At 56.4% G+C, this 20518-nt stretch overlaps 4 protein-coding genes across 4 annotated transcripts; 1 reads left to right on the forward strand and 3 right to left on the reverse strand.

Moving 5' to 3' along the window:
- Positions 1 to 12075: 12075 nt before the first annotated feature.
- SLC1 (1-acylglycerol-3-phosphate O-acyltransferase) lies at positions 12076 to 12781 on the reverse strand (the record flags this gene model as incomplete). Its single annotated transcript, XM_066778738.1, has 3 exons — positions 12076 to 12254; positions 12347 to 12634; positions 12700 to 12781. 3 exons carry the CDS (start codon positions 12779 to 12781, stop codon positions 12076 to 12078), a joined length of 549 nt encoding a protein of 182 aa, XP_066631175.1.
- A 2129-nt stretch (positions 12782 to 14910) lies between these two features.
- On the reverse strand, positions 14911 to 16854 carry CDC27 (anaphase-promoting complex subunit cdc27; the record flags this gene model as incomplete). The annotated part of the gene is made up of 1 exon (XM_066778739.1): positions 14911 to 16854. One exon carries the CDS (start codon positions 16852 to 16854, stop codon positions 14911 to 14913), a length of 1944 nt encoding a protein of 647 aa, XP_066631176.1.
- Positions 16855 to 18193: 1339 nt separating this feature from the next.
- On the forward strand, positions 18194 to 18969 carry SLS55_007320 (uncharacterized protein; the record flags this gene model as incomplete). Its single annotated transcript, XM_066778740.1, has 3 exons — positions 18194 to 18202; positions 18395 to 18745; positions 18802 to 18969. 3 exons carry the CDS (start codon positions 18194 to 18196, stop codon positions 18967 to 18969), a joined length of 528 nt encoding a protein of 175 aa, XP_066631177.1.
- A 225-nt stretch (positions 18970 to 19194) lies between these two features.
- Positions 19195 to 20280, reverse strand: SLS55_007321 (uncharacterized protein; the record flags this gene model as incomplete). The annotated part of the gene is made up of 3 exons (XM_066778741.1): positions 19195 to 19789; positions 19955 to 20025; positions 20080 to 20280. The coding sequence occupies 3 exons, from the start codon at positions 20278 to 20280 to the stop codon at positions 19195 to 19197; spliced, it is 867 nt and encodes a 288-aa protein (XP_066631178.1).
- Positions 20281 to 20518: the final 238 nt, after the last annotated feature.

Here is a 20518-nt window from a genome sequence, read left to right on the forward strand (position 1 = left end):
TCAGACCGCCGCCGCTGTGCCGCCGCTGACATGACAGGCGCTTGACGTCGGCCTCTGGCTGCCCGCGACGATGTGCGCAGGGGGGCGTTGGCCGCTGGCGCTGGCTGTGGCTTCGACAAGCCGTGCGGTCGCCGCGCCACTGGCCACAACTCGCCCCTGCGCCCCGTGGCCCCGCGGCCGTCACGGCGGCCGGCTTCCGCCAGGAGGGATGCCCTCTGGCGCCGTTGGGAGGGTAAAGGATCGAGGCCTTCGGCAGCCGTGCGGTGAAGAGGCGGGCTGCAGCAGGGCAGTCGTCGTGGGCGTCTTGGCTTCCGAATGGGCCGGAGGCCAAGCTCGCTCCCGCACATCCATGCTGCGCGCCATCCTCCGCGCCCCGCTGCCCGCTCCCACCGCCGACCGCCGCCCGCGCCCAAGGTCCCTTGACTGTGCCTTGACTGTGCCCGGTTCTGGTCGCCATGCGCAGCCTGCCGACACGGTCACCGCAGCGCCGCACCAGCACCATCAACACCACGCCCGCATCGCCCGTCGTCACCGCCTCTACCGCCGTCACGTGCATCGCGGCCGCCAGCCTCCCTCTGACAGAATCTGCACGCGCCCGCTCCGAAGCGCTACCGGGCGCGCGGAAGATGCGACCTCTTGCATGACGAGCGTCGTCCGCCGTTCTGGGCTGGGCTTGCCCGTCGCAGAGCCAGGGTGTCGCTGCACCCCGACGCCACCGGCATGGGTGCGCTCAGCTGATTGCGACAAGCCAGAGATCCAGCGGCATCGCCCGCACTACCCGCAGCAAGGGTGACCGCAGCGGCGCGGCTCTCCGTCGAGGTACTGTGCGTGTGCCCTGTACCGACCGCTGTATCGATGTGCTCGCAATGGCCAGCTGCTCAAACACCGTTCCAGGTTTCTTGCTTGCTGAGCCATCACATACGCCAGCTCCCGCCGTTGTGCGCGACTTCGCCTGGAATCCTGCTGGATGGAGGGAGCCCACAGCTGGTGGCAGAAGATTGGGGCCCTTTGGGCTCCACCGGGGACGCGACACTTTTCGTACATGGGTCGTTGGATCCCACGTCCCGGCGCAGATGCGAGCCTTGGATGCAGACAACCGCGTCCAGATATTAGATTCAACTGCCTACGAGGTACGATGCAATATCTCCGCGAGGCAGCTGCGGGTGGGCTCGATCCTTTTGTCACCCGCTGTGGAGCCCGCCCGCGCTGCTCGTCCTAGTACGTGGCAGCGCGCCCGCGACACGGCCAGCCAAGCACGACGTCGACGTCGCCTCACTGGTGACGACGGCCTGCGCCTGCGAGATCGCTTTCCGCCGGCGATTTTCGCCGCGATGCCTGTCGCCGCAGGCCGGGGCTGCGACGTCGCCCGTCATCCAGCCCGCCTCGACCTCACGTTGCATCAAACGCATGCGTCAATATCGTGCGCTTCGCAGCGGCATCGCCAGTGCGGCCGTTTGGGGCACGGCGACTGGCTCCGCGCGGCGGACATGCTGCCAGTTTTCCCACCTGCTGCAGCGGCATCGTATGCGGACAGGGTCGCGGGCTCCCGGTGGTACAGGTGCCTCGCCGGGTTCTTCAGTAACTGTCTCCGCGAGCGGTTCGTGGATCGTTACCTGATGGGCTGCAGCTGCATATAGGCCCTTCTGAGACATTGCCAACCAATGCCGGCCGCTTCGCGCCTTGCAAAACTCAGGCCTGGTGTGTCCAGAAACCCAGACGCTGGGGCGGAGCACAGAGGCTACACGATCGTGCAGCCAGCCGCCCACCGCCTGGCAGTGCGGGCGAGTCGATTGTCCGCGCCCAGAATCCTTCGGCGGGCAAGGTTGCAGCAGGCCGCCGACCCAGACACCAGGTTTGGAGGAAGAGCGGCGAGTGGGACCTCCCAGGACGAACGCTCTGCGCTGTCACAACGCCGACTGGCGGGCGGGCGGTGACCCAGGACGCGGCGGCGGGCATCGCCCCTCGACACCTCAACACGCCCGGCCGCCGAGCTGCGACAGGCGCGCGTCCGCGCAGCGTCAGAGCTGGTGTGCAAAACAACCGTTGCCTCCACCCCTCTTGCCCGCTGCAGCACGGAAGGAGCAGGCGGCACATGTCTGTCACCGCGTTCGGCGCGAGTCATGCGGGGCGCCGCAAGCCACCCGATTGCTGCTCCGCGGCGCCGCAGATCTCTGGACCGGGATGCTCCTCGCTTCACGCTCCTCTTCCGGCTTCCCCTTTCGCGTGCCCGCCACCTGCGGAGATCACTGATCTTCGTTGCTCGACGCAGTAAGTGCCTCCCGGAGCCTCGCAGGCCCTGGCCCGCGCCGTGCGTATGCCAGACACGAGATGGCATTCTGAGATCGCAGGCGTCCGCCCCCGCCTGATGGACGAGTGCGAGTATGGGCACAGACATGCTGACACCAGCAAGCTTTGGCCCGCGGTGCCCCCGATCTGAGTGCAGCCATGCGCGTCATCTCGAATCCACCCTACCCTTCGTCAGACCACTATGAGTGCCCCAGTCGCGGCTCTGGCACCTATCATCGGCGCCGCGCCACAGCCACTGGCCACCGGCTCCTTCTCGTGTCGGCTTGCCCCTTACCGCCCCAGCGTCGCTCAGCAACGGGTGAGCGCTACCGGGTTGTAGAAAATAACATTGCTTGGCGTCAAGCCTCAGCAGGTGCCAATTCCGCACGCTTTGGCTGCAACACCGGCCGTGTTCCGCCTGCGAATGGCGGCCCGTCGTGAGGGCCCGGCGTTGGACGTGACTGGGACAACCACCGTTGAGGCGGTGCCGACGTCGTTGCCGGTCGGTGTGCTCTCGGACAATTTGAGCCTTCAGAAGGACCACCAGGAAGGGCCGTTGGCTTGTGCTATCGTCGCTCCTGACAAATGGCCTGCGAGCGTGCTGCGCCGTCTGCAGCTGGCGGCGGGCTGTCAACTGTCAAACGGGATCAGAATCGCGCCTCCTGCAGCCATCACCCACGGCGTCGTTAGTGACCTACGCATCCCCAATTCAGCTTCAGCTTTCCGGAGCTCCTGCCGGCTGCCCTGGATGGAGCCAAGCCACCCGGCGCGCCTCCGGCTTCCTCTTACACGTTCCTCGCTCCCGCCTGCTTCACGGGCTATGCTGCCCTAGGCTAGTAAAGCTAGTAACGCCCGGCTGCCGGTCCGCCCTACCACACGCCCAGTGCGCGTGTCTTTGTGGCGACACTATTGGATATCATTTGGTGCGAATGCGAGTTGCCCGTTGACCACCCCACCGGACTTCTCTGCAGCAAAAGCCGAAGTGCCCACCGGCTTACAACATGCATGTATCACTTCTTCCCAGCATGCTGAGTAAAAGCGCCGACAACTCTATTCTCCGACTCTGGCGCCGCGGCGGCGCCCCATTGGGCTGAGGGTCGCATCCAACGCACTACAGTCTCTGGTGATGTGAGACGGTCGATCACTGTCAAATAAAGCTTCTCACCATCCCGCCCCTTCTGATGGTTGCTGCACCACCTCGAACGGTGCAAGACCCGGACTTTGTGAGAGGTTCCAACCGTGCCCACTAACGTCTAGCAGAGCGTTGACGCGGACACTAGTCTTCCAACTGTCTAAAAGCGCGATCCTCGTGGCTGCCACACTCTAGACTCCCAACATAGTTCACAGTGTCATGAGCTCCAGAGAAAATATGCAACCCCAGGCTTGTCGTCACATTCCGGCTGGTCGCGTATGGCACTCGGCCATGTCACCGCCGCTCCACAAGCAGTTGGTGGCATTGCGTGCCTTCTTCATTGGCGTTGCTCTTTCGCCACAGTTGCCTGAACACAAAGTTTAACGCCTCCAAAGCTCAAATGAGCCGAGTGCTTTGGATACTACGCTGGTTGGAACTCGACTTGGGTTTCGCGCCGGTTCCCACGAAGAGACTGGGCCGGAAAGAAGAGTCTCATGACTTTGTTGTGTTTGCACAGGCGTTGCCTGGTTTCAGGTCCAAGCAAGGGGCCCGAAGGAACATGTGTCGACCTTCTCCTGGCTCGCCTTGTACAACGGTCCACGGTTCACACCCACGGGAAGAGCCTTTCGCCCCCGAATGAAGGGTCCCACTCTCGCGGCCGCTAAGACTGAGCAGTCCACGTGGGTCAATAATACAGCACATCTCGGGGAGAAAGCCTGACGGCTAGTGGCTAATGTTTCAATGAAGACTTCAAAGGGTATGGCGTGAGAAGGTGCTCGGAATTCCCCACCCGCTCCACCACTCGGACCTCGCTCCTGGGGCGGCGCATTTGCACAATGTCCCCGTAGTGCTATCTTCCTACAATTTCACCACACCCCGCTTGATGGCTAATCATCCCACTACTTGGCGCGATTCTGAGACCTTGGAACAGTGATACGGGGCGTCCCGAGCTTTGAGGTGGTTGAGCCGCCACTAGTCTCTAGGCAGAACCAGTTCAACCCCCTTGGAGCGTCGTCGCGCTCGACGGGGGCCTTGGCCCAACTGCTCGCATATCGTACGATTTCCATCAGGGCTAAGTCATGTCCGGCATCGTATTGCCGCCGCCCTGGTGCTGGTCTCCATCGAATTGTGTGGGGATTGGTGGGAAAGTCGACTACTCTTGGCATGGCGAGCTCAAAGATTTTGTTCTCTGCCCAACACGACTCATGCTTCGTGTGCGGATGGAGACTGGCTACCGACGAGTGTCGTATCCAATGGAACTACCCTGCAGCAGTTCAATGCTACCTGAGCCGCAGCGCTTCGCAAACAGGATATGGAAGCAGATGATATCACTGTTGTGTCCAGCAAATGAGCATCATCGGTTCAACTAGCATGAGCCGAAGATGTAGACTGGTCCGATGAGCGTTGAGGGAATTTTCCCCCACTCCACACTCCGGTTTGATGAGACGCTCTCAGCCGCCACCTCGTCCCTGAGCAAACACTGAGGGTGTCTGAAGTTACAACCTCAGGCAAATTTGATGAACGAAGAGCTTCGCATGATGCTGACACTTGTATGATATACAGGTAAGTTCGGGAAAGATTTCATTGCAAGTTGACGATGCCGCTTGTAGCACGCTGTATTTTCTACAGGATCGTCTCAGAACTATCTCGGGATCATCTTGAAATTTGTACATTTACCTTGAGCTCGAGCCTCTCGAGTGACTTCGAATGAACGCCGGACGATTTCCCTTGATTGAAGACATTCTTCCAACAACTTGCGATGTCAAGTTACCGAGTCTGGACGTAGGGTTACGGCTCTGAAACCATTCGACTTCCACGTGGATCTATGATGAAAGACCACGGATTTTCTCGTTCAAACATCCAACGGGAATTGCAAGAAGCAATTCGCACTTGTCACGAGCATCCATCAACTCATCCTGGAGGACTCCGCGTCCATGATTTTCATGCCTAAGAATTTCACAGGTCCTGGACGTTCTCTGCTCTACCACCCTCCGAACGCCGTTCACCCCGATATATATCAATAAGCAGCCGGCGCTCTGGAAAAAAGGAGGTGTGGTCAGGAAATCGGTCACGGCGATGTGAACTGCCCCTTGCTCGCCTACGGTATATCGAGTGGCTTTCAGGACAAGTCCCATACAAGCCATCCAGCTATTATGGGTTCTTGCAAGACGGAATAGATGGCTCTTGACGTCTAGGTCTAGCAACCGCTGTTCATGTCATTGTCAAACATGATGAGAGAATCTACATGGTCGTAACTCCCGATACTTCCTTGATAGATTCGTACCAACACTCATCAAACTATTTGACGGATGTCCTTAGCCATCACGCGTCTTGTCAATGGACCGATTGGCGATAGCCTATCCCTGCAATCCCTTGTTCTCGAGCACAGTGTATCCATTCTGGTATAGATGCGGTACCACCAAGACGTCGACGCATTCTTCTTCTTTGTGAAAACCAGCAGCCCCAGCTATGTCGTCCTCACAATGGTCTACGATCTCCACCCATGCCATCCTCCCGCCAAGCATCAGTCTCGCGAGAAAAGACCATTTCCAAAAGGGTAGCACGAACAGAAGTGCTCGACGCACAGCCCGGCCATTTTCCGACGCTGATCCGATATTACGCGCGTTCGAGCCAGGGAACCTTGTCTGCCTCCCCCCTTGTCCCGCTCTTTCCCCCGCTCCCCTCCTTCCGAAGCGCGCCACCATACGCGGACAGTTTACGGGATATGTGCGCGGAGGCTTCTTCGCCATGCTTCTGCTTTTTCGCCTTTTCTCCACACCCCTTGCGCCAGAGATGTTGTCGATCCTTTGGTTTTCGCCTGGGATATACCCTGTCGGCCTTTTCCCCGGGCGCGCATGGATTATTGCTGCGGCTGCTGCTGCTGTTTGCGCGGGTAGGATCGGTTCGCTTTCACTATTATCCACGGACGACATGGTTTTCTGACGTGCGGGTCCCTTGCGTCAAGGGAAGGGCGGGCTCAGGCTCGAAATCTCGACAAGTTGTGGTTGACGGACGACGATTCGGCGCTGGATTTGGCGAGCAAAAGGCAAGGAACGAAGTCGGATTCCTCCAATAGGCAAAACGGCGAAACGAAAGAAGTAACGCGTACGCTGAAGCGGGATCCTCCGTTGCTTACTAGGCTTTCCGCGTTGGTTTGCTGCTTGTTTTTCTTTTTCTTCTTTTTCTTAACCCATGCGGGGGGAGAGCGAGTAACTTGAGGGATATCCCTGTTGAGGAGCGTTTGCCACCGTACTGTGCCTCGCGAGCGCTTCTCGCCGTGACGACGAAGAAGGAGAGCCGAAGAGCTTATCTCTCGGTGTGTCTCCGCTGGGCAACGGACACGAGGGGAAGGAGTTTGTAGGTTCTGTGCTAAGGGAATCACGCGGCATGCGGCATGGGTCAGCATCTTCCGGGATCCTGGTAACTGCTGAAACAACTATCCGCTTGATCAAATGAGAAATCATGACGTCCAACTTTTGCGTTTTCTGCACGCCAAGTTTGGCCTTGAGGTGGTCGCAAGCAATGTTCCTGGGGGAGCGCATGGACCTACACTACTTAAAAGCTTCTTGCCGGCCAATCTTCCCTGCAATCTCTCAACGTCTCCTCTGCGTACGCTTGTGACCGTTTTCGTGACATTCCATCACCGAGGTGAATCCATTGCCCTCACCTGACACCAAAATGGAGTAGATAAGATTTGATTGCAACTTGATCCTTCTCGCACGAAACAGATGCGGATCGCCGCAGCCATTGCTGTATTCGCCGAAGCCACTTTCCAGCCATTGGTCGGCGCCGAAGAGCACCACAACGTTTATGCTTTCGCCCCATCTTGCGTGGGAAGTGAGTTGCGAGATGAACGTCTCCACTACCAACTACCAGCTGCTGCTTTGCAATCAACTTCCCAGCCGTTCGGTAAATAACAGCAGACCGAGCTCACGTTCGCACCGTTGCTCTTTTGCTTTGGATAAGTAGCATTTCCAACGAAATTTGGCTTCGCGCCTGCGAGTCTGGAGTGCCCGAGCTAGTCAACTCGAACTCAATGGTGAAGAGCCGTCAGCCGACGATTGAAGATGGTCCTCCAATTAACCCAATGGTACGAATACTGATGGGCACTGTGGTTACGTGCATGGTCGCACGAGAGTCCAGAGCATCACGTCATTAACATCCCCTTCTGGAAGGATTGGGGAATTGGCCAGAGATATCCCGTGATCCCTTGTCAGGCCTTTGTCCCTCCTCACCACTGAAGTCGATTGGTGTGTGAGTCATAATACTATAAGTCGCGTGTCATGAAGGGAAGGGCACTGATAGTAGCGAGTAGGGAGCGCAAGCTGCCTGCTGTCGCATAGACGCGGAGCGGAAGAAAGGGAGCAATAGTCCATGTTCTCGAAGGTCCAATCCAGCGGGTGGACCCATACGGGAACAATTCGCCACCTGGAGAAGTACGTATTAGGGGCAGCTCGCACCGTTTTTTCTTTCGTTTCCCAGTCCCCGAGTTGGTGGTGTGGGGGGGCTGGGTTGGCACTTCTGCCGTCTGCTGTCAACAAGCTTGCACATCCACGGTGAGGAGAAACGACGATGGCCTGCCACGGAACTTCTGTCTGTCAGATTCTCCTAGTCTACACGAAACGGCTGTCAAGCTTATCTTGATGTCGCTTCATCACGGCTGAGAACTGTACCCGAGCGTCCACGACGCTCCCAACGTCCACCATGTCAAGTGATGAGGCACAATTGCCGCGCAGGAGGGACAATGCCACTCCTTGAAAAGGGCTGCGGGCGCTTCGCCAACATTTTGAGTGATCTAGCAAGGGGTGGCACAATCCTTTGGACTCTAACGCGCCACTTATGCGGAGGCACATCCGTTGGCCACTACGATCATCTTGTCCTCCCTGAGCAGATTTAATTCGTCTATAAGGCCTAGTTAATGCATACATCTATCCGCTATCGATTCGTAAGAAGGGTAGAAGCCGTGATGGAATTACATCGGCAGCTTCATCCCTTTGCCCAACGCACGATGGCAGGGGCATTCAATTTCATCATCGCTCGGTGCTTTAAATTCTGCTGTACCCGATGACCTTCTTGATCAGGGATCATTGGCCTAATTTTTCTGGGTGCGCAAGGAAGGTTGAAGTACCCTGTAGCTATTGGTCAAGTACGGATTAAGGGATGAAGTCATCTGAGCCTCATGACGCTTTCTGGGCACTCCTGCGCAGTCAGGTACTGCTCCTTCATACGTCGATCCTGCTTCAGAAAGGAATAGTATCCTACGTAAACCATTGGGGATTGCTCGAATTGGAGAATAGTCTGAAGATCAAGGCACTGGGGAAAAAGCATATTTTTAGCATTTCCTTGTGCCAGAAATACAGCTCGGGAACGTGACTCCGGGCAAGAAGTAGAAGAAACAAGGGTTTTTGGTCGAGACTTTGGAGCCATAACTTATCACAATCAGGAAACGCGTGTGATTCCACAAGCCCAGCAACTACTAATGCGAGTGCTCTTGATGCTCCTCTGCCATTGATTCACGTGAAAGGACCAATTATTGTGGTAATAAACGTGTTGTGATTCCAATAACGTGATCAATAACGTCAGTAGTCACTTCTGCGTATCTCTCCGACCGTTTTGCATGTGACTCTAAAAACAATCCAGCCATCGATTAGGGGCATAGATCAATCTTGTGGCTCAATGGGACGGAATTTTGGCAACGGACGGCTTGCTGGTGTACGTGACACGGGTTTCGTTCCTCGCGAATATCGTTGACTGGGTGGTCAGTAAAGGAATGAGAACTCCAAAACCTTGGGGTTGACCAGTTGCAATGGACATCCGTCAGTGGAGTTGATGACTCTAAACATCACAAGTGGTTACACTCAATCTCAAATTGCTCCGTACTATACGACCAGAAGACGCGGTCGCAAACCCATTGGTTCTTTCTTGTCAAGGCCTAGCAGCACTCAAGACACGCATTTGGCGGATACTGACTTCCGATATACACAGTCTGCAGTACGTGGTTGTGAATTTGTGGTTATATTGCCATCATCCCACCTGGTGTCAAATACTGTTGGTACCGGTGCCGAACACGCACAGCATCATGGCGTACCCTGAGTCTTGCGCCCGCTGTAGCAAGAACTCAGAACTCTCAGTGGCTCTTTGATCGATGCAGAGGCTTCATGGTTCACGTTTCGAAAGTTTTCGCAACATGACCGAGCAACACATGTGACATATCTGCAATCCCGCTCAAAGTGGTTATCGTCCACCCCAACTACTTCTACCTCAAGAGCCATGTGTTACAGACACAACTTATGTATGCCGTGGTACATCAATGTCATTTATAAATGTGGTAGGGCTAGCATTGTTAACAAAATCGGTCTACAGACCAAGCTGACGAACGAATCCTGCCCGATGGTGCTAAACGCCCGCATCTTCACAAAAGATAGATATCACACGCTCGTTCATTGAAACGCTATTCCCTTCAGCTGACTGATCACTATTTGTTGTTTGCCAGGCCACAGAGCGTGAAGACACATGCGCAGTCGCAAAGGATTTCGCTGCGCCCCTCTGCGGGCTCTACCAGATTTAGCGGCAACCTCAGTGCCTTGGGCCTTTGCAACACTTGGGACGAGCGACGATACAGAAAGTGTGTCTATAAATAGCTCCACGCGTTGTTGTGCAGACACAGCTCAGCCCTAACGCGCTGTAGACGCAGCCTCATTGATGATGTGAGTTCCCGCAAACACTTGACCACTTTGGAAAATGGAGACACGGACATGATCCCTTTGGAGCGCGCTGACTGGCGCACGAGCCTGTCTCTGTTGTGGGGGATTTCCATTTAAAGGGATCAGCACCAGGTGTTCTTGGGCTGGTGTTACAAGAATCAGGCATTCACGTCTTGTCTCCGCCTTCCTGCTTGCCGAGCTGAACATAGATCTGAAGGAATCCGTGTAGCCTCATATACTCTCAGCTATGCATTTGAAAATGTCTGCTGCGCGCATGATCAAAAAGAATAAAGAGTCGGGTAGCTTCAATATTTTCTGCAATTTGCTTCTCCAACTCGCTTCAGTTCGTTTCCAGTTTTTCTTTCATCGCCTATATCGGCTCTGCACGATCGCTTTCCCTTTCCTTTCACCTTCAATTAATTTATAAACATTGTCATTTCCCCACTTCTCTTAAGCAACATGTTATCCGTTCGTTCACTCTTACTCTTCTTCGTACTGACTGCTCTTGCAAAGCAGCACCCACATGGACCTCGAATGGCACGCAAGCCGAACCCCGTGAGCCGGAGCAGCCCTATTCCGACTCACACTCCGCTACCCACAATACGTTTGACTCTCACTATCGCAACGCAAGAACTACCGCGTACGTTCAAAGACATGATGAGCCCCGTTCAAAAGCTTGTGAGACAACAAACAAGGTCAATGCCAGCCGTCACACCAAGCACGAACGGAACACACGCACGAATGAGGAACGTCAACGGCGTCATCATGCTGCCTTCCGAGTTCGGGCTGCTCGGAACGACGTCCACCACGTCCGCCACAACCCAAAGCACCACCACCACCACCACATCAAGCCGGGCCCTCCCACCCACACTCGCCAGCCCCACCGTCCTCGCCAACCACTGGAACAGCGCCGCCGCCGCAACGTGGAACCAAACGACGGCGGCAGCAGCAACCGTCACCGTCACCCGCTACGCCACTCCCGCAGACGCAGTACATCATCCCACGACGAGCAAACGAGGCGTAGTGGTCCCAAGCCACCACCATATCCCGGCATCCTACTCCTTGAACTCGACGACAACAAGTGCTTCTCCCGAAACCGCCATTCGGTCCATGTGAAATCAACCGCCAAGCTGACGACTCCTTCAACCTCTCTTCGGCCACCCCCACCATCACCGCCGCCGCCACCGCTGGCGGTGGCGACGGCGACAACACCATCTCCCGCTCCTGTTCCCGCTCCCGCTCCCTCCACACAAGCAGCCACAACATGTGCATGTAAAGCTCCCTTTGTTTTGGATTTGTTGCTATTTCGCCCTTCTTTTTCGTTTTGGAAAGAAAGCATAGCGCAGGTGTTTCGAGGTGTTGTTGTTGCCCTTCAGTTTTGCGTTTTTTTCGGTTGATGGCATACATGGCGTTCTTTGCCAGCAATCCCGTGCGTTGAAAAGATACCTAATTAATATTAATATTTGCATTTGAAAGCCCACCACGAACCCAAATCATCAAACGATCGACCATCTTTCTCGGTTCGAGTTAGCGTGCAGACATAGGTGCAGGTTTGAAAAAATCGTGAGGAGACTCAATCTTACTGTATGTAATGTGGCTACAGCTGCTCATAACAGATCATCTTTTCTCAGTTCTCGCAATGACCAGCAGTAAAGGGGGGACGACGACCCAACGGCTTCAAAGGCGGGGAGGACGAAAAACGGGCAAAAGGCGCCATGCGCAACTAATAACAAACTCCGTTCAAATGCACCATCGTCTTCGAGAGGTATACAGCAACAACAAAGCAATAAGAAGAGAGAGGAATAGGGCACGACGTTTCCGAAACCCCGCGCGCGTTTCCAGTCTCGCAATGACGATAACCGAAAAGCCGCCATTAACCAAGAGCCAGCCCCCTCTACCGCTCACCCAACTGCCTCCATGCAGGGTTTCGAACATCAAAGTTCAAAGCATCGTCTACAGCTCCTTCTTCACGGCGGGGGCGTGATCGGCACCCGACGCCTTCATGGCGACAGCCTCGCCCTTCTCGCTGTGCGCGAGCTCCTGCAGCGACTTGAGCATGGAGTCCCTCGTCTGCGTCGTGATGCGATCGACATCGGCGGCAGTGAGTCCCTTGGTGTGGATGGGAGGAAGGACTGGAACACGGATGGCATTAGCACGTAGCCCTGAATCCACCGCCCCAATGCTGGAAAAGATGGTGAAGAGGTAGGGGAAAGAGTGAACTCACCCTTCACAGGCACGACGCCGCTGTTGAAGATCTTCTTCTTGAAGCTCAACACGTTGCTGTAGTTCGCAACGACAATGGGGACGATGGGGACCTGAGCCTGGACCGCAAGGTGGAAAGCTCCCTTCTTGAAGGGCAGAAGCTCGGGGCCTTCAGCATAGGAGCGAGTGCCTTCCGGGAAGATGTAGACGCTCTGCTTCTCATTCTTCATGAAGCTAGCCGCGCCGTCAAAGGCAGCGCGGGCAGTCTTGCTGTTGCCACGATCGATGAAAACGGACTTGGAGAGAGTCACTGCAGATTCGGCTCCGTTAACAACCTGCCGCCGTTAAGATGCCGGCGAGGTCGAGAAAACTTACTGAACCATCCGAGGAAGGGAGTGTACTTCAAACTCTTCTTTGCGGTGACACTGCAGTACTTGGGGAAGACGCAGCCAAGCATGAGAACGTCAAGCTCACTGTCGAGTAACGTGTTAGCGAAACCTTGTCCCTCAAATGTACCCTGACGATCCGAGACGGCAATGTGAGGAAAGTCTTCCGGCCGGCACCTCTTTCCTCCTTCTCAAACACCACGTGCTCAGCAGAGACATCCCCAGATTCGTCACCTCCCCACATAAATCCCAGGCTCTGGAATGCCACGAATCTTTCCCCACTATTTCCCCAGATCTCCATCCATGCAACCTCCAAACGCCCCGTGCCCCCACCAGCCTTCCTCCCGGCCTCTGAGCACATCCAAATCCACAACTTTTCTTTTTCCTCGCCTGCCTCGACCCCGAAAATGATAAGGGAAAAAAGAAAGAAGAGGTAAGCACTCACGTCTGATGATTCCCCACGAACACGGCGGGCCTTTCCAGCAAATGTTCCTCGCCCTCGACGACCACGAAGCTCACGCCGATCCCGAACCACATCATCCACTTGAACGCGCGCGCCGTCGTCCACTGGCTCAGCCCGCCGTGCCCGACCGTCCGCAGCACCGCGCTGCTCACCACCCCGTAGCACGCCGCCACGATCAGCGCCGTCACCGACGTCAGCGCGCGCGCCACGAAGGACAGCATCGCCGCCGCCTTGCTGTTGTGCGGCAACACAGAGGCCACACCGAGCAGGATGAGCGGCGAGATGACGACGGCGACGAGGGCGCGGACGAGGGTGGCGACCATCGGGGAAAAAAAGAGAGGCGAAGCCAAGGCGGTTTTAGAGGGAAAGGAAAAAAGAAAGGTGGGAGAGGGGCGAAGGGAGGTGGGCCTCGACGCCGATGTACGGGTGAGGTGGGTTTTAAGTTGTAGAATCAGGAAGGCGGCGCGTTCGGGTGCGGGCGTTCGTCGGCGATGGCGCACGTGTAGGGAGAGAGAGAGCTACTTGTGGCGGCTGGTCTTTGTCGGCGCCTCGTTTGTGGCGGAGGACCGGGGGAAAAGGGTGTGCGCGCGGGCGGGTGAAAGCGCGGTTTGTGATTATTCCGTGGGGGTCTTTTGCTTCTGCCCGGCGGTGGGGGAGGGAGGCGAGGAAAGGCGCGAAAGGCGGAGCGTTGGGCGGAGAGTGCGCCGAGGTTCGAGAAGGTCAGTCGCAGGGTTGGGCCGGGGAGCGCGTGATGGGCGGAATTTTGGGGTTCGAGGTCCGGTTCGAGGGCACTCGGAGCGCTAGCGGAGGCAATTGAAGGTCCAACAACAGCGGCGCGCGTAGAGAAATGGGATCGGGGCGGGAATGGCGGACAGAAGAGAGGTGGGGTGTGGCAGGCGTCAGCTGTCCCGGATGTGTTGAGGTGGGATGTCGGAGCTGGCGCTTTTTTCTGTAGCCGACGGTTGAGCTGAGGCCTGCCCGGGCAGCAACTGCGAGGCCGGGCGGTGAGCGAGCTTGAGCCGCAGGGATCAGGGTAGCTTCAGCTTGGCGCCCGGCGATTGGGCGGGGCCTGCGGCAGCTGATGGCGACCGGCAGGCAGCACGCATCACAAGCTTGCATCGCAGATCCGTCTGCACCTGCATTCTGCCTTGGCTAGGTCTTCTGCCATCACGAGGCCATGGGAATGATGCCTCCATATCAGAGCGCAGCCAGTCAACAGGCTCCCGTTCCAGACTCCCATTCCAGACTCCACACCCGTCGCAGCTACTCGGCCGGCCGGGCGTGCTACGAAGACTACATAATGCCTCCCTGTCGCTCCAACCAATCCCTGAGAGGGGTACTATACAGTAACGAGAGAAGCTCGCTTTCCATACCATTATGACAACCCACCATTATACGCCAACCCAATGCGCGGACGTGGAAAGGAGAGGTCCGAGGAAAAGCCCAAATCAACGCCGTCATGCTCGCTTCGCCAAAATCAAAATTTTGAGGTGTGGTATTCATCGCCTTTCATCCAATCGTCATGCGCCAAATGAATGAAGCGACTACTGCTAGGGTAAGGAGATAGTTGCACAGCCAAAAGCCTTGTGGTACCGCCACTCGGCCCGCTTTTGTTGGGGGACGCCATGCAAGATGCCAAATGCGATGGGGTGATGCAGAGGTGCAAGGGCGGTGAAGTAGGCATCCCCACACCTTCCGGGGAGGGCAACATTGGAGTGATAGCAATGAGGGAACCCTTCAGGCCCCGTCCTCGTCGTCGTACTCATCGTCTTCATCGTCTTCCAGCGACTCCATCGCTTCTTTGATATACTGCGCAGCCTGGGACAGAATTAGCAACCTCGCGAGCATGAGTGCAGGGACAATCCGACATACCTTCGGATCCAAGTTGAGCGCGATGGTAAAATGCCTGATCGCGCTCGTCTTATCTCTCATCATCTTGTACAGCTTGCCGAGCATGAAGTGGACGTTGGCTTCATCAGGCGCCAAGTCCTTCAGGATCTCCAACTCCTCAAGTGCCATTCTGGTCTTCCTCAAGTTCATCAATACTCTCGCCTTCTTGAACCGCGCCAGAGCACTCCGAGGATCGAGTCGGCATGCCTCGTTGTATTGTAGCAACGCTGCTTGCGGCTTCCGCATTCGCTCCAGGACAACGCCAATACACACCAGTAGAACGGGGTTTCTCGGGTTGATATGGTGGGCGTTCTTGTAGTGCTTTTCAGCAACCTCGTATTTGCCCATCTTTTCATACACCCGGCCAAGTCCGTACCAGCCGTTGTAATGCCGGCTGTCTGCCGCGATGGCGCTTCGGTAGGCCAATAGCGCTTTGTCGAATTCTTCGTTCGCAACATGCTCGTGGCCTTGCAGAGTGAAAGCGTACGCGAACTTGGGATCAAGCTGGGTGGCACGCCGGAAGCACTTGACCGCTTGGTCGTGGTCACGCTGAAGAGAAAACGAATTCCCGATCGCACACCATGCCTGTGGAGAGAGTCGATCTGTTTCGATGAGCTCGTGCGCAAGATAGGCAAGATCCGTTTCTCCCTTGAGGTGCCATAGAACAGTCGAGTAAACCTCCATGTCTTCCATCCGCGAAGGTGCAATTCTCTTGACTTTCTCAAATAGCTCAGCAGCTTCACTGTACTTTGCCTGCTCATACTGTGCGCGTCCCATTTGAGCAAGCACCCACGGCGTCTCCCGCTGTGCATTAGGAAGGCAATTGAACTCTTCCCACGCGGATTGGGAAGAGTACCGGCTGAGGAGATAGTAAGCGCTTCCCAACTTGCAGAACAATTCTAACAGTGATTGCAAAGCTTCTCGCTCCTTCGCAACTTCGATAGCTGCAGTCGACTGCTGCTGTTTCGGAGGCGCAGCCGACGTGATGTTTCCACCCAAAGCGCTTTGGGACCGGGTTTCCTTCAGGTCTCGCTCGGTCGGTTCGATAGGCTTCCTGTTGCCGCTAATCACTCTTCCTACAGCGGAGGTAGCAGCCCTGCTGCTCTTTGCTGCAGTTGGTAGCCGAGCTCTTCTCAACTCTCGCTTTTCCCTTTCCTGAGTCTCCGTACTTTTCCCTGAAGCCAAGGACCTGCCTCCCGAGGGCCGTATGTGGTCTTGTACGGACTGCATTAGTCGATGGCTTCTCCTGGGCTGAGACGTAGGGTTACTAGCTGACGTGCTGGCGTGGGCCATATTACCAGAAACCGTTCGTTTTTGAGCACCTGCCGTGGACGACTTCACTGGCTCCGCATGGTCGCTGGAATCCGTTCCAGACCTTACACGACTGCGCGTGGTTATCGACTTCATTCGAGGAACATCTATTCCAGAGTCCGTCATGGATGGCACCTGCCGAGGTCTCCTTGCTGGTGCGTGTGGCGGCTCCGCGCTTGGCGCTCGATTCATTGGCACTCCGCCAGCTTCGCCCATCATGACGTCTTCGTCGTAGGCTCCTCCATTACCAACCGGTGTTTCCGCGTCAAGTACTTGCTGGCCATTTCCATTCGCCGCAATGGCGCTGAACTTTGCAAACAGTCCACCCGCATTCCGTTGGCCGTTCTCTGGCCGGCCTGGATTGAAGAGATCCTGAGTAGGGGTGAAAATTCCATTGGAGGTTGCATTTGGAGCGTTTGCGGGTGGGGAATCAGGCAAAGCGCTTGACGCCGATAGTAATGCTGACATTTCCGGGGTCATTTTGAAGACGTTGGAGGGGCGGACGACAGCACCTGCCGCGGGTTAGCAGCTATAAGCCTGAAAGGGAACCACATCACATGCCAGTCTCGCAAAGGTCGAGAAACGCATCCCACATGAAAGGGTTGAGCTTGAGAGCTTCGGCGTAGCACGCAATGGCTTTATTGACGTCTCCGTGAGCTCGCCACAGCTTTCCCAGAAGGCAATTCACAGCTGCAGCGTCCGGCACGTTGCGCCTCGCCGTCTCGGAATGTTTATCTGATGGTGCAAATCTGGTTAATATGTGGCTTCTTCTGGCAGCACCCTCATGTGAAGTGTACTCACTCCAGTGGTTCCGGCCGCCCCAAAACCCTCTTGCGCGATCCAGTGCCGTTATGCCTTCAGGGAAGCGCCCCAAGCCCAAACAAGCTTGCGCAAATATATAAGCGCAGCCCAAGTGCTGCCCTCGGAAACCTTTCTCGCGGCTGTAGTCGTAGGCGGCCTTCAAGCGACCAAGGCGGAGGTGGCAGAGAGCAAGCAAGTGGGCCGCGTCGGGGCTGCGCGGTTCTTGCCCATGCAGACGGCCGGCGAGGAATAGTGCGTTCTGCACGAAGTCATTGTCGAGATGATAGTAAATAAGCTGCCGTAGCTGGGTCGCGACGTAGGGATTCGGTGTGGGTGACATGGCGGCGGGTGGATGAGCGTCGACGTGGTCGACGGCGATGCAGGTTTGGCGCGGAAAAGGGTTTGAAGATGGAGAAGGGCAAAGAGGAGCCCCGAGAACGGATGCGAGAAGGGCCGGGAGCTTGCGGCGTGTTTACGCCATGAATGCAGGCCTGAGTTGTCGCAAGACCAGAGCCGGGGTGTTTGTGTATACAGGCTGTCGGACACGACAAAGCAGAGCGATGCAGGCTCGGCAGAGATGCACACGGCGCAACGGTCGGGAACGGCGCCGGTCAGCGTGCGACCATGGAGGCCGGCAAGGTTCGAGGGTGGCGGGTCGCGCGACAGGTGAGCAGCGTGGCGTGAAGCGAGGATGCGCGATTGCGATGGCTAGTCTCGTCGGGACGCTCTCTGTTGTTGTGCAGGCCCGGGCGGTTCGCGGGCAGGCTCCCGTCGATCTCTAAGCGCATCGGGCAAGCGCGTGGCCGCGCTTAGGGTTCCCCCAGAGACTGCCCGCCAGAACGTCACTCCAGCCAAAAGTCCCGTCTCCGCCGCGTTTGATCGATTCTCACGCTCTCGACGTGTGTTTTCGCAGGAAGCGGCAGCCCACCCACTTGGAGCGCCTACGCATCTCCCCGCCTTTGCGCCCAGTATTCGCCCACACCCTTGCCTCTCGAAAAGCACACCATCGCGACACACAATGGCTCAGGTATGCTGCACCTTTGCAAAAGTCCCTTCGCGCGTTATGAGATCATCATCTTCTCCGGCACACGGCTCGATATCGCCTCCGGTCTCAGACAATCGCAGTTCTACCAATGGTATCAATTGCACTCTGGAGACCGGCCATTCCGCTCACTTCTACAAACTTCCACGTCACCTAGTCAGAACTAACCGCCTCCAGAAATCGCAAAAACAGCTCGCCGCGCGCAACAAGGAGCAGCTCAACCGTGCGCTCCTGATTACCCTCGGCATCCATTGCTTCTTCCTCCTGTCGAAGTTCCTCTTTTCGAAAACGTGGTCCGGACGCTCCATCACCGTCTACATCCTGTGCTCGTTGCCATCATGGGTGATCCAATTTTGGTTTGAGCGCATTGCACGCCCGACCTACGACAAGGAAACCGGCCAGCTCCGCCGCGCTGGAGAAGACTTGGAGGCTCAGGGCCTAACGGAGTGGATGTGGGATGTACTATATTGGACTCAGGGCTGTCTTGTCATGGTGGCTGCTGTTGGCGATGGCGCCTGGTGGATTTGGGTAAGTCAACCAACCGAGAACCGTTCTGCGGCTCAGAAGATGCTCATGCCACTTAGCTCGTCGTGCCATTGTATTCCGTCTATCTCACCTACACAACCTTCATTGGTGCAAAACAGAGTATGGCTGGTTTGTCAGGTGCTGGAATGGACGAGGGTATCTCGACTGGCAGCAAGAGACAGCAGAAGCTCGAGAAGCGGGGCGGCCAGAAGATGCAGTACAGGTAATAGTCACTGGAGAAGCGTAATGCACGCCAGAGCAAGACATTTTTACAAATGCAATCTGAGGATTTGATTGGAAACTTAAGAAAAGCAACTTATAACGTCAATTTGATTTGTGCAGAGAGCCTAAACGAAAGCGCCACGTTTCAGACGAACAAAGAATGCAGAAAGGGGCGCACGGTAGCGTGATCAGCCCTGTTGTTTCTCCGCAAAATGAACCACGGTACCCGCTCAGTTGTTGTTCTGGCTGTTCAGGATGCGGAGGATGGCCAGGAAAAGGTTAATGATGTCAAGGTAGAGAGACATGGCGGCGGCGATCTCCTCTTCAACGTGATAGTGACGCATGATCAGCTGGGTATCGACCAAGATGTAGCCACTGAAGATCAGGGCGGCAACGATGCCATAGCCCAGCTCGACCTTGCTGTTGTAAGGGAAGAAAGCCGCCATGAAACCGAAGATGATCAAGACCCAGACGGCGCCGAACAGGTAGGGCATCCAAGACGTGAAGTCGTACTTGCTCTGGCAAGCAAAGGCAGTGAGGGCAACGAAGATGGCTAGGGTAAAAACGAGAGCTTCAAGAACGATGGAAGCCTTATAGTAGGAGGTGATGACGGAAATGGAGTATGCCTCGAAAAGGGTAAAGCCGGTCAGAAATAGCAAGTTGGTTGGGTACGACTTGCGCTTCCAGAAAGTGAGGAGCATGAAGCCGATGGCGCCGAAGAGAGAGATCCACATCATCCACTGGTGTTCATGGAGCCACGTCGTGTAGCCCTCGCTGAAGAACGAGATGGAACTCATAACAGCGGTCGCAAGAAGCTGGACGGTCCTGTGGGATGCTGTTAGCAGCCATATCCTCCCTCCGTTTCCACCATTCCGCGGTAGAGCCCAGCGTCCATCGGCACGTCTCTTCCCATGCTCGTATCGTATTGGCGCCCGGGAAAATGCCCAGAGACCCCGGTCTCTTTTCTCTGCGTATGAGGCGACGACTTACAGGATAGCGTAGACCTTGCGGATGAACTGCATGCGGATGTCCAGGGTAGCCTCGGCAACCACGCCACCGAACTACGGCGCGTTAGCAAGGCTTCGAACACACAATAATATCGGAGCTGCTCGTACCTTGAAATCATCCGGCACATTGTCATACTCGCCGCGCGCGACGCCGGAAAGCAGAGCAGCGTTGGTAGCAGCTTCAGCCTCGTAGGCAGGCGGCGCGTGGCTAAAACCCGTCGCCTCCTCTTCATCGAACGAGTCGCGCTGCGGAGCAGGCTGGTATTTTGCGTTCGCGGCCATGGTATCGTAGTTCGAGTTGTGGCTCATGTGCGAGGACGGTCGTGGTGTTTTCGATCGAGCGCTGGTTGGTGTGGCGGAGTGGTGAGGCGGTTGCGAGATTAGGTCGTAGGAGAACGGGCGGCGGAGTAAAGTACCTATGACGGATGCGCCTAGCTTTGTTGCGGGAGCGCGGGGGCCTCAGTTGGCGGCACGGGCAGGCAGAAGCTGCTGGAATGCGCCCAACGCCAAAGTCCAGCAATAACGTCAAAGGCGCGCCTCCCCGTGC

The sequence above is a fragment of the Diplodia seriata genome, assembly GCF_021436955.1.
Source record: "Diplodia seriata strain FDS-637 chromosome Unknown scaffold_7, whole genome shotgun sequence".
NCBI classification, from domain to species: Eukaryota; Fungi; Ascomycota; class Dothideomycetes; order Botryosphaeriales; family Botryosphaeriaceae; genus Diplodia; species Diplodia seriata.